The sequence below is a fragment of the Manis pentadactyla genome, chromosome 5 (assembly GCF_030020395.1).
Source record: "Manis pentadactyla isolate mManPen7 chromosome 5, mManPen7.hap1, whole genome shotgun sequence".
NCBI classification, from domain to species: Eukaryota; Metazoa; Chordata; class Mammalia; order Pholidota; family Manidae; genus Manis; species Manis pentadactyla.
Window position 1 is genome coordinate 108,672,729 of NC_080023.1, and position 14,400 is coordinate 108,687,128.

The 14,400-nt window shown below is 33.5% G+C and overlaps 1 protein-coding gene across 1 annotated transcript in view; it reads left to right on the forward strand.

The window, feature by feature from the left end:
* FAT4 (FAT atypical cadherin 4) overlaps positions 1–14,400 on the forward strand; it is a 189,358-nt gene that overhangs the window by 101,681 nt on the left and 73,277 nt on the right. Inside the window, exons 5-7 of the mRNA XM_036922957.2 lie at positions 848–1,198; positions 6,849–7,771; positions 8,417–8,591. Coding sequence (XP_036778852.2) covers positions 848–1,198; positions 6,849–7,771; positions 8,417–8,591 — 1,449 coding nt within the window. The remainder of the gene's footprint in view (positions 1–847; positions 1,199–6,848; positions 7,772–8,416; positions 8,592–14,400) is intronic.

Consider the following 14,400-nt stretch of genomic DNA (forward strand, 5'->3'; position numbering starts at 1 on the left):
ATTGGAAATAATAATTTCCATTAGAATTAGGGCAAAGGTTAATTTAGGAAATACCTGTGAGTTTTTTGCTAATATGGGTTTGGGCACTAGCAGGTGCTCAATATGTGTTAGACTCTGAATCCTGAATTATCACTTTGCTTTTTTGAACATATGTTGTGATGGTTGAGTTGGAGTAATTAATTATCTGTTTCTGGTATGTGAATACTTCGTTTCCATTATTGCAAATTCTTACCTAAACCTAAAATTTTATTCTGAATTACATTTAGAATTATTTTGCATATAAAGGCAAACATTTTGGAAACTCATTTGATAAGGGAATTAAACATTTATAGAAGACTATCTATTACTGCATTTTTCCCTTCGCTCCTCAGGATTAGTTGTACGTGACCTTCATGAAATTCCAATCACATTTATCTCTTGCTTTTGATTGCAACAATGACCATAGGAGTGTCAGGTGGTGTCCCTTGGACATAAGTCTGTATTATTTCTTGGATTCTCCAGTTCCAGATACTAGCAATGAACCCCAAAATATATTCACTGAAGTCATCAATATGTTTATGAAATGGTAGTTCAAGGTAGAAAAAATAATGTCGGAGTAGTACTAATTCACCAGAACATTTACACAGCAACATAAGATCTATGGGATATCTCTATGTTTTCTTAATATGTGGGATTGTTAGTAGTATTGGTGTTAATAGAGAAGTTTGCAGAATGTTATGTTCAGTGTATTTTCATAGTGATTTTCTAGTTAAAATATTTTACTATACAAATAAAAGAATTTCATATCTGTACATATTCTCTTAGTAAAACCCTTGTCCTATTAATTTTAGACTTTTTTTTTTGATAGGTTCTTTGGTAGCAGCTCTTTTAGCTACAGATGACGACTCCGGTGTGAATGGAGAAATTACATATATTGTGAATGAAGATGATGAAGATGGCATATTTTTCCTGAATCCAGTTACTGGAGTCTTTAATTTGACTAGAATGTTAGATTATGAAGCACAACAATATTATATCCTCACTGTTCGAGCTGAAGATGGTGGGGGACAATTTACTACCATCAGGGTTTATTTCAATATACTAGATGTAAATGATAACCCACCTATTTTCAGCTTGAATTCTTATAGCACATCTTTAATGGAGAATCTACCTCTAGGATCTACTGTCCTTGTGTTTAATGTCACTGATGCAGATGATGGTACGTACTTTATTTTACATACTTTTTAAAAACCTTATTAAAAATGTCATCAGATTTTATATTTATTTCCTCTGTTCAGTTGTCACAAAATTTAGATTTATAATTATTTATATGCAATTTTATAATTTATAATTTATAGGGGATTAAAGAAGTTAAGTACTTTATCAGTTAAATTCTTCATTATAATAGTTACATGGCATACCTTATTAGCATTTTGTAAACTTCATAAACTTTACCTTCCTTTTTACCCCCCAAATGTGTGTCAGTTTTGTAGTTTAGTAGTGTAGAAGTCATAAAGTAGCTTTTTTGTAGGTTTTTGTTAGTTAAATAAAAATGTTTACTCATATTATTTTAAAATTAAAAGGATAAAATATGAAAGCAAGAGGAAAATCAGTGTTAAAACTTGCTTAGGAATGTATAGTTTTATATTTCTGACTGAAAACTGCAAATAATTTTTTGTCAAATTTTCATGCTTTTACTCAAAGGCAGTCAACTCTCTTTAATTTAGGCTACATAATCAAGCTGAGACTTTGTAATAAATATAGGCTTTCCATGTGTTTGATTTTGTTAATTGCAAAAGCATTTGGCAAACTTTGTTTTAAAATATGACGACTCTCGTGGCCTTTCTTCTAAGACCTGTTTTGTAACTGCACATATCAGATATTACAGCACTAAAGTAACACTGTACAGGTTATCTGTTATTAACTGAACTGTTTGGAAAGTTAATATATTGTTTCCCCTTTCATTGGATGCAGCAAAACCTCCTATCAATTGAGAAAACAAGGGACATTACTTTGAAGAAGAAATAGGTCTGTAGCCGAGGATATGCCTAGTGACACAGGCATATTGATCTTAATTTAGAATTTCCTGATTCTTACTGACTTAGATGATTTACGTAATCTCAGAATACCATTCTGTCTCAACATTCTGCTCTGACATAGTTTCCTTTCAGGAGTGTCTAGAAATGTCACTTAGAAAAATATCAGAGATAAAAAGCACAGTAGCAAATACATTTCAGTTCACAAAATTGGAAGTACCTTCTTTAGAATTGAGTAAGTGTATTTTAAGGATTCCCCTCATTTCTGTGCCCCTCTTACTCAGGCACAATTAATATTTGGATACGTAACTATATCTAAAATAGAAATGTCTGTAATACCAGTATTAGCACTATTGCTAATATTACTAACAGCAACTGATATTTTGGAGTACTTAGTATGTACCCTGTCTTGGCCTAAGAATACTTTATTTCCTGTATTTCAGCCCAGCTCTGTGTTTGGCTCCAATTAAACATTTTTACACAATTAGCTTAATATTTTGAGTTTATTTCTCTAGTATTTACCTGCTCCAGATAGGAATATTTTCTTCTTTATCCTAATGACTGGTTCCAACTTTTCTGTAGTGAAAAACTTTTTGATTTATTTATTATGTATTAGAGACACCCCATTCTTTCATAGCATTGTGTGCTCCCCTGGAATAAATTTCATTTACCCTTATATCTTAAATAGTAGGGATCTGGGAAAATATCAAGAACTTCTTTGTGAAAACCTGCTGGAATATTCTATGTACACATATGCACACATATTTAATAATTGACTGCAAGTTACTTTACATGGACTTTTTCCCTTTAATTGTGTTGTATAAAAGTTTCAAGCTACATTTCCCATTGTTTCAGTTTTGAATACTTTTATCAGTGGAATTTCCTGTACCTTGACGTAAAATATAGGACACAGTTCCTATTCTCTCTAAATTTCAAGGATAACTCTAAGATTTTACAAGGGAGGGTAACTGTTTTTAAAATTGCCAACTCAGTGATACTAAATATTTCTTGAAGTATTTCACAAACAATATTATATAGACATTTCTTAAATTAACCAATTTATCTAGTTTCTGATCAAAAGTTTCCTGATGAGGTAAAATTCTCATCTTCTTAGATGAAGAAATTTTATGTGAAAATCAATTTAACATTCTCTGTTATTTGCATGTATGTTTTCTCAGGGTTTAATGTAAAGTTTAAGGTTACATGATCATTTAATAGGAATAAAGCAAATCTTTTACTGTTTTCACAAGATAAGTAGAACATGTATCTGTCTCAAGGCTTTCATGAACACAGGTAAATAAGTATTACATTGAGGCAAACGATCATAAATTGAAGTTTCATGGAAATACGGCTTTGATAATTATTTTATTATTATGGAAAGAAATTGATATGCTCTTCAAAATATTAGGAAGTCATAGGCTGTTTTGAGAATAAAGAAATTATAACTATTGCTGAATAAATTGACCTATATATGCTTGGTGCACAATGTAGATCATTTGAATTGTAAATGGGTTTCATATTCCAGTGACCTGATGACCTTGTTGGGACTGCTTCGTAAGTAAAGACAAAAGCCTTCTGAAACAGTTCGGTGTGTTACAGCTGTATGATAACTTGACAGATACTAGTTCATTATAGAATAGACACATTATTTATGGATTATGAATAAGTGTACACATTTCATAACAGAACTGTATAGTTATGGTTATGTGCTAGGTTTCCTGGTGCTAAATTACTCATGAAACTGAAATAAAACAAGAAAACCAAAAAAAACCAACATAACTACACATGCACACACGATAAAAATGCCAGAGAGAATCATGTAACTAAGCCGATTTCAGAACACTGAACACAACTGGTTAGAAATATGGACAGCTTTAAGTTTAAAGATCTGGTGGTCTGTAAGAGCCCACTAAACTCAACTCTCAATACTTAGGGACAAATGAAAGAATTTTAAAATAATGTATGTGCTGTTTCATGATTTGCATATTTGATGCAAAAAGCAGAGAGAAGAATAGTCTGAGCTTTCTATTTTTCAAGATACTGCAAATGTTCAGAGAGAATTTTAATTTGCAATATGTCCTCATGTATTTTCTAGATGTAGAAAATACATGCCCAAAGTGACTTAGATTTGTCAGGAATGAAAAGTCCTTTCTGTTACAGTGAAGTAAATATAGACAGCTTCCATGGCCTGTAATTACAGTAGTAAGATTTCAGTTCCTGAGATGAGAGCTATTTCTTAGATGGTGTTGCAGTATTTTATACAAAAGCAGTTGTATTTTTATGTTTACTCTTTCAAAGATGTTAATCATCTAATATCTGTGTTTGTCATTATGAATTTAAATATAAAATCAAATTTTCCTTTGTTCATGGTTCTTGTTAAAGTTTTAATACTTACTATTTCATTCACCCATCTACCCCGCCAGACTTTTTCCCTTAAAAAAAGAGTCTGTGCTGCTGTTTACAGGAGGCTATAAAATCTTGCTGTTACGTTCTCTTTTTGCCTCTGGAATTTAATTGTTTACTCAAAGAAGTATCATACGCAGTGGACCAAGGGTGTTCAGAACCTTAATTTCATTGTTTGCATTACAATTGATTTACATAGAAATGTTGGGCTGTCTCTTTGTAGCCATGTACAGTTTTGTCAGTTTTTCTAATTTCTTTTGATCTTGGGCATGAAAGATTATATATGCTTTCATAGAACTAAATTTTATATCTCTACTTTTATTATTTTTATTCAAGTGTTTTCATAATTTGTTCTCAATAATAATCGTGTCTGAAATTATGTCTCAGACAGTAGGAATTCAACACTTACTGATCAATTTAGCCATAAGAAATGCAGAAAATTTCCTTTGACAGTAATTTGATTTAAAATATATATTAAATATACATATAAAATATACAATATGTATAATATCTACATAAAATATATATTATATATTTTAAACCGAATGTCTTTCTAAGGGTGTGTATATATGTTTATATGTGTGTGTATGTATACATAATATATTGACCAATTGATAGAAACTATTTTTTTGTACCAGTTGATGAAACTTTTTCTTTCCCCAAAGCTGTGGCATTTTAAGTCAAGGGCTGAAGTAGGCTGTTGACCTTGTTCTATCCAGATCTTAAAATTCTCTATCTCCTGCTTTTGAATTGACCTGTGGCCTCCGCTGGTACTATTTAGTCATATTTTTTCTGATCCTCACAGTCCTAATTATTCTGAACTTTACAACTTCTGCTTCCTTTACTTGTGAATAGTCTTAAACTATAAAGATTAAAAGCCACAATTTACAATAAAGGTGAAAATTCTACCTTTTCAAAGGTCTACTCTACCCTTGTTATCCTAGAAATTTTTGTGAATAAGTCAGTGCCTGAAAGTTACCTTAATAATTTTTTTTTCTCTGCATCAACATATAGATAAGGGACATTAGATAAAGACCATGAAATCACAGGAAAGGAGTAATTCTAGCATTTTTAAAAAACAAGAAGAATTTATATGGTAGAAAAGTAAATCCCCTTACTCCACTAAAACGTGTCTTTGTAAGGAACTTGACAAGTTTCAATAAAAGACAAAAGCTAATTCAAGTATTCATAGAATCCTGAGCAGGAGTATTTTTCAAGAGAAAGAAGAAAACAGTGATCAAATTGTTCTATAAGGCTCTTGGCACAGATTAAACACCATTCTGACACCTGAACAGCTGAAATGAACTTCAAAATAGAGGAGCTATTTCTAAGCAATTTATGTAACTCAACAGGTTTTCCCTAGTCTAAAATCTCAGTTTAAAATATTCATTAAAGATACATGATCCACATACACAATACATTTCTTAGCAGTTCTTATAATATTTTACGATGTTCCAGCATCTTTAGGGGATAATATACAAAATGCATGTGACATTATGGACCAGTGAAGAAAACAGTGATCTAGGGCAAGAATTCTGATTTTTCTTTCTGTTTTCACTGCTTATCTGTTATTTACCTTTAAGTTGTTTACTAAAACAATAGGCTGATCCAATCTATACATCAACTTTGTTAGAAGAATCTCTGCAATCATTTTCTGAAATGGGGTTTATGTATCATTTTTTTAAATTATAAAGTGACCCATGCTCCTAGGAAAAAACAGGTAAAAATATTATCTAAATATAGCCCAATAATAGTGTGAACATTTACATTTGGAGAATTTTGTCTATCATTTTACTGCCAACATTTCCTTCAGAGAATATTTTTAAAACATATTAAATATACATAATAAACTTTAAGAAAGAATTATTTTTGCAAAGGTCATTAGCCAGATGCTTAATAGGAATTAAAAAGTATTTATTGGTTCTGACAAGAAATGTAGAGGTAGACTTAAAACATCCATGTCTAATGTCGTACTTCAGAAATTTTATTACCCTCTCTGAAAATTGGTGTCAGCCTCAGTAAGTTATTTAAGTTATAAATGTTTAGCTAATAGTCTAGAGTGTGACACTGTTAATGGTGACCTCTCAGAAATTATGTGACAGAAGTAAGGAAGTGCCTAGAAAAATACCTGCATGGAATATTTTTCTGCCCTTTACTTTTGTAATTTAGCATTTCAACATTGCAGTAAATAGCAAGCAGTACATAGGCCAGTTGTTCACCAGGTTGTAAACAGATTAAAAGTTAACAATAAAAGAATAATACATGTGCGTTACTTCCAAAAAAAATTAACTGATGCTAAATCATCCAAAAGGTGCATTGGGGGTCATAATATATCAAATATGCAAAGTTTCATGTCAACGGTTTTGGTGCAGATTAGTCTGCAATCAGCACACATTTAAGAAAATTTAATTTTTTCCCCTCCCCTTGCAGGCATCAACTCCCAACTGGCTTATAGCATTGCTTCAGGCGATAGCCTTGGACAATTTACAGTTGACAAGAATGGTGTTCTGAAAGTCCTAAAATGTTTGGATAGGGAAAGTCAATCCTTCTACAACCTGGTTGTGCAGGTGCATGACCTGCCTCAGTTTCCAGCCTCCAGATTCACAAGCACTGTTCAAGTCTCCATTATTTTGTTGGATGTAAATGATAACCCACCAACCTTTATTTCACCTAAACTGACATACGTTCCAGAAAACACACCTATTGATACTATTGTTTTCAAAGCTCAAGCAACTGACCCAGACAGCGGCCCAAACAGCTATATTGAGTACACTCTACTGAACCCATTGGGAAACAAGTTCAGTATTGGGACCATTGATGGTGAAGTAAGGCTTACTGGAGAACTGGACAGAGAAGAGGTTTCTAATTATACACTGACAGTGGTGGCTACAGACAAAGGTCAACCATCTCTCTCTTCATCTGCAGAGGTCATAGTTATGGTACTTGACATCAATGATAACGATCCTATTTTTGCACAGGCTTTGTATAAAGTGGAGATTAATGAAAACGTACTTACTGGAACAGATATAATACAAGTATATGCAGCAGATGGAGATGAAGGTACAAATGGACAGGTTCGCTATGGCATTGTGGATGGTAATGCGAATCAGGAATTTCGAATCGACTCTGTCACAGGTGCCATCACTGTGGCTAAACCTTTGGATAGAGAAAAGAGCCCTACTTACCTTTTAACTGTTCAGGCAACAGATCGGGGCAGTAGCCCCAGAACTGATACCTCTACTGTCAGCATTGTTCTACTGGATATTAATGATTTTGTTCCCATATTTGAGCTATCTCCATATTCTATAAATGTCCCTGAGAATTTAGGGACACTACCCAGAACAATTCTTCAGGTCAGTATATTTCATTAAAACAAATATTATATTCACTTTAAGACATCTAATTTAAAAGTTCCCCTCTCCTACAGTGGTCCTGCTTTCACCACCCTCTTCTTCATCCTCATCCATAAATGACTGGTTGCAGATATAGCAAACCTTGGAAAGGAAAGTTTATGAAAATTATACCTAAGAACCTATTGATCTTTTGGATAAAAATTGTAATTTGCATTTCAATTACGTTCTTTTGGATATATTATGCACACCTTTATATATTTCCATATTTTGAATTTTGTTTCACTATAACAATAGTAGTTGCATATAGAAGATAAATTGATGTGAAAGTTTGAAAACATTCTTAGATATTATTGTTCTATGTTCTCTCTTTACAAATCCAACTAGGTGAGATACCTAGATGAAACTACTGTTAAAAATTTTTGTGAAGCCTTCCAAACTGCTATGCATGGATTTTATGCATATTTTACATAAATAAACATACTACTCTGTGCCATTTTTTAATTGAAATTTAAACATATGTCTTTGAAACCTTCTAATATTGATATATACAACTCCACCTCACTATTATTTATGATACATTTTATCTCATGGCATACATTGTATTAGTTTTACTCACATTCCCGGCATGCTTATTCTCTCCTATAGGTGGTGGCAAGAGATGATGACCAAGGTGATAATAGCAAACTCTCATATGTTCTATTTGGTGGCAATGTAAACAATTCTTTTACTCTCTCGGCTAGTGGAGAACTTGGAGTAACACAAAGTTTGGATCGGGAAACAAAGGAGCACTTTGTCTTGATGATCACAGCTACAGATTCAGGTACGTCTGTTGCTCAGTTGTGAAGAATTTCATAATATGAATAAATGAAAATGTTTTTGTGTACCATTAAATTAAATATTTGTTGAAATTTACTAATGCTTGGAATTCTTATCATACCTATATATAATTTATAGCACATATATCACTTTATGAAATTCACATGTAAGTGGTCAAGGGTTTGAGCACAGTACAAACATAGCTCTCTCTCTCTAAGACAAAATGTGTCCTCTGAGGGTGACCTCATGTGAACCACTTCAGCCACAAGGCGTTTTAAACACTTTAGCTTTGAAAACATACAGATGGTTCTAACTGGTCATGGAGTTGAGAGAGTGGGTCCAGAAGTATATTTCATTAGTCTTCTAGGTTCTGCAAAATTGTAAGTAGCTATAATAGGCATTTGATGAAGCTATACAGAACGCCAAAAAGAGTATCCGTAGAACAAATTGTCACAACATAGTATTTAAGTATTAAAGAATTTAATAATATTGACACATTTTTTTTTAATGTTGGAAGTTGTTTTAAGCTAAGGCAGATTTGTTGGAACCTCAAATGACTGAAATTATAATATGAATATTCATGAATATAATACATACATTCATTTATGTATATGTGTATACTGATAGAGAAGAACAGTTTTGAGTTTTCAAATGAGCTGGGGGTTTTTTGCTTTTGTTGAAATGTTTTCAATGAATATATTAGCATTTTGGTTATATATGACCAATTTCAGAATATATAGTATATTGTTTGATTTCACCATTTCTCGTAAAAAGAGAGCAGTACATTTTGAGTTTATAAATAATGATAGATCATGTTAAATATCCAAATGATAATGCCACTGACTGTTAACTGAGGTGGCTTTCTCCATATGTTATTTACTTTTGGGAGAGTAATTATCTAAGACTATTGCTTTATGAAAGAATTTTAAAAATATTTCTTTTTCTAAATGCATTTGGATGGCAATGCTTTATTTTATGCTGACTGTAAAATCCTGAGAAATAAGGTACAGAATGTGGTGTGGTAACCACATAAAGCTTAAACTAAGTTGATCTGAAACATGTTTCATTATGTGTATCGTTAGTATTTGCTTTATGATCAGTAGACATGAAGGGTAAGCATTTACTGTGAAAATACAGTCACTACCACATTGCTTAGCAAATCCAGTCTTTCAAGAATCACATGGAGAGAGGAAAAGATGAAACTAAATAGAAACCTGCAGAGTCAGATGTTTAGAACCAAGATTTTATTACTAAAACATCCCCATCTCAGCTTTCCTTTCCAGTTACAAGTGGAAATTTGTAGTCAATTCCAGGCACACACAAAACCACAGCTTTTGTGGAGGTGACGTGGGGGAGCAGAAACCAGGACCAGGATCAGTCACTGTGGAACTTGCTGCACAGGGAGTGTGTCACATGTCCATCATCCTAGAGTGGGGGCAGGATGTGACTGTGAATCTGGGGCACAGTTCTGGGAGATCTAGGATGGGCAGGCACAGCCCATCTGACAGAGAGTTAGTACTTTGGAACATTCTAAGTCAAAATCTGTGGCAGAGAAAGAATGTAACGATGTAGACAAGTCTGTATTCAACCATAATTCTGAGAATTTAAATTCTTTTTGTGTGCCTATGCAGTCAAGGGTTGGGCTATGGTGAAGGGGAAGAGAATGATTGTGTTTTTTTCTTTTTTTTGATATATGGCCACCTGTATCATGTAGTATGCCAGGTTTTACAGAGATTAACCCATTCCTACACATTACTTTTCTTTATCATCTCAGAGACTTAGGGGTTTTTATTTCCACTTTGTTCGCAGTGAACCCAAGACAGACTGGCTAAATAATTTGCCTTGGATTATACAGCTAATAAATAGTAGAGTAGGATTCAGACCCTAGCATATCTGACTTTCAAGTTCAGGGTATACTGATGGTTTTAGTATGTAGGTAAAATAAAATTAAGAAAAAAACTTATTTCCAAAATTATTTTATTTGCAAAACATACCCAATAGCAGTCTATATAATCTAATGATAAAAGCTTTGAATTTGAATTGATCTCACTTTGAATTCTTTTTCTGTCATAATTTTCTTTATGATTCAGGCAAGGTCTATCATCTCCTTTAATCTCAGTATCGTCTTGGTAAAATGGGAATAATACTGATTACCAAGTAGGGTATTTTAAGGTTTAATTGACACAACATATGTTATTAAGTATACGAATCACATAGTGTTTATAATGATTTTAATAAGAATTGTAATCCATGCACTTTAAATATTTTTAAATTCTTAGAAATATTTGCCCTGTTCCATACTACGTAATTATTAAAAAATACATGGATTTGTTTAAAAAATTTTCTTTAAACTGTAGCTTATATTAGGTTTCATTTTGAACACTGTACTGAGACCACTGCAGTAGTTATTCGATTTGTTGTCTGAATCATTTAATATGGATCATGTAGAAAATCACCAGAAATTGTGGGAGAAGTTTAACTAGATGATCTTAAAGTCATTAAAACTCATATGTGACCATGACTTTATGTTCAGCTCCTTTGCATACTTATGGTATCATAAATAACCATGAAGAGAATGTGAGAACTTTATAGATATCAGGTTTCAGAATCCGCAGTTTAATCCTATGTTCCAGGAATGAAGTCTCTGACACAGGATTTAAAATACATATTCAGTGCTATGATTTAAAAGTCAAATTGGTAGGTGACATGAGAAAACTCAGAAAAATATGACAGCTTTTAGATCCCAGATGCCATGTTATTCTCAAATTTGCAGTGTTCTAAGAACCAGGGAAATATCAAAGTGTTCTAAACAAGAAAAAGAGCTTGACAGTTTTATTCCATAGCTCACAAATCACTTCCCCTTTGCTCTTTTGAAATTCTTACCTGATGGCAGCCGAAAGAGTGGATGACTTTGGCAATATGGCAACAATTGAAGCAGCAGCTTTTTTTATCAGCAGCCCTCTAAATCTTTGAATATTTTGGGGGGAAAATGTTAGCATTCCACTATCATATTTTTATTTACTGACTGCATGGCTATAGAGTAGCACATCTGGAAACTCTTTAAGTACTCCTTTCCCCTGCTTAGAATGAGCTACAACCACAGTATCACATGCGTGGGACTGAATGTTACATTGCTATATAAGAAAACCAGAGTAGAGTAGAATAATTCTACCTTGTTTTTTTCCCTTTAAGATTAAGGATTAAGTTACTAAACAATAGCTACAGTTGCTTTATGTTGAGACTACAACTCAATTAAAGATGATATTTGAACTACAATTAAAGTATGGATATTCTGCTTTCATAACATTGCTTGCTGTTATTTCTTCTAGAAATATGTACTGTTCCAAGCAGAAATCCCTAGGAGGCTAAAGCTTCCACCTGATACAGTGATGCAGGTACCCAGAGAATCCAGCCTTGCGTGGTTCCTTCTAAGAGGGGAGCTGGCTCTAAAGCAGTGACTGACTGTCTTCATATGGCTTGGCATTCTATTCCCAAGTAACCTTCCTTCCAAGAGTTTTCCTTAGTATAGTCTCACCTGTGCAATAAATAAAATAATTTTAATGTAGTAAGTAGCAGGGACGTATCAGGGAACTGAGAACGATACACTTCACAAAATTAACTCAGTGAATGAATTTACAAAATGCAATATATCCTAGAGGTAAATACATAGTTTATAGTTAAACTGGGGTGTAAATTCCACCTCTGCCATTGGCTAGCTGCATGACCTTGATCAAGCTGCCTTCATATTCAAATCTATAAAGTGGATATGCTAATTCCTACGTGAAAAGCACATCAGTTGGAATAAGTAAGAGCATATCTTCTTTTAGCTATTAATATTAGTCAGCATGTTTGCTGGAAATCTCCAGCTTAGTAAGGCCACATGGAACTTTTTGACTCTACCCAACTTCACTGACCTCCATAAATGGCTCTTATGTGCACAATTTCACAATTGCTGTTATCATTCTTCATGTTGCTTCTTCTGTACCCCACAGGCAACAAGTCCATGGAGAAGGAGAAGTAGAACATATATATATATTATGTATATATATATATATAATATATACATATATATCTAAAAATGTCCTGAATTTATCCACTTTCTTAATTTCATTAGCCGCATTTTATCTAAGCCAGAGCTACAATGATAGCTTCCTAACTGCCTGACTTGCATCCCTCACAGCACATTCTCCAACAAGCAGCTAGTGAGCTTTGAAAGTATAAATTAGATCATAGTGCCACTTCACTTTTTCAAAAAGCCTTCGGTGGTTTCCAAGAATTAAATCTGCATTTCTTACCCTTGACCATATGGCATTAAGTGAACTGGCCTCAGTCTACCTCTCTGATCTCTTCTATCACCACCCTCTGTCCCCTTTTATCAGGGGCCTGCCATGGTGCACTGGGCAGGCTCAGCCATTGTCACCACCCAACTCTGAGTTCAGCATTATCATATCATATCAAATCAGCCAGTGTGGGAGTTATTTACCTGCAGAAATCAGCAAACATTACAAATCGGGTGACTTGCTTCTTAGGGAGCAGCTGCTAAACATTTACTGAAAATTGCAATGCCAGTTACCTGGCCTCTTAAAAAATGCCAACCTTTTCCTATCCTTGCCATTTTGCACTTGTACTTCTCTCTGTCTGGAGTGTTTTACTCTGTAGCCATCTGGGATTTTTTGTTTGTTTGTTTTGCTTTTCTGTTTTGGGGGAGAGGGGAGTGCGCATTCATGTCTTCATCATTTTGTCATATATCTAGGTAAAGTGTCAACTTTTCAGAAAGGACTTAACTGACCACTAATCTAAGGTCCCACTTACCTTCTCTCTGGTGTCACTCTCTGTTATTTTACCTTGTTGTGGTTTCTTAACACTAATTGTTATCTAAAATTATATGCTTATATATAATACATATGAATATGTATAGTTTGTTTGCTCCGTCAATAGCTATCATCTTTCCAGTAGAATGTAAACTTCCTAAGTCTTATTCAAAAGTGAATTCCCAGAAACACCCAGAATAGAACCTGAGACATAGCCAGTACTTACTAAACATTCATTGAATGAATGAATGATTTAATGAGTGGAAAACAATGATAATTAGTTATCAATTAATCACCATCTTATTTTAGTATGCAACTGTTATTTTATATTGATTTAGCATAGGTATATTTAGTTGATTGCTATTTGTTTAGCACTTGCAGATTTTTTCAAAGGACCTGCCAAAAGGAAAAGTTCCAGTCTTTTTTAAATCATGGCTGAAATTCCAGAAGTTTTTGCTGCATTGGTTTTGGTCATTCAGATTGACCTCTGCTTTGAAAAGCAGCACAAGTTTTTAAGGCTCTGTAGTGTTTAGTGTGATGTGATAAATTGCAGTCATATGTAAGGACCCACTGAAGCATTTTATGGCTTTAATTCAGTTTCAAATGCTTAAAATACGACTTGAGCTATATTCTCATGACTTTCCCCTGAACCTTCTGGCTCTTATTCAATTCTGTTATCTAGTAGATGTTCCTAGATGGGTCTTGTCTCTACTCTGTGCTGTGCTGCTTACCTTTTCTTAATTTGATTCACTGATTCAAAGTCTGCATAAACAGAAAATATGTGCTTTTGAGAAGTTTTATCCTTTGGCAGTTCTTTTACATCTGAGCTTCCCAAAGCAAAAACGAGTGAGCCTTCCATATCTCCCAAATGCCCGAGCACCTTTCTAGCTACAAATAATATATACTGCATATCGTATTGGGCTTCATGTGACTTATAACAAAGGCCTATGACTTTTCACATATACCTAATTAAAAAATTTTGCTAGTTTGGGGTTTTGTTGT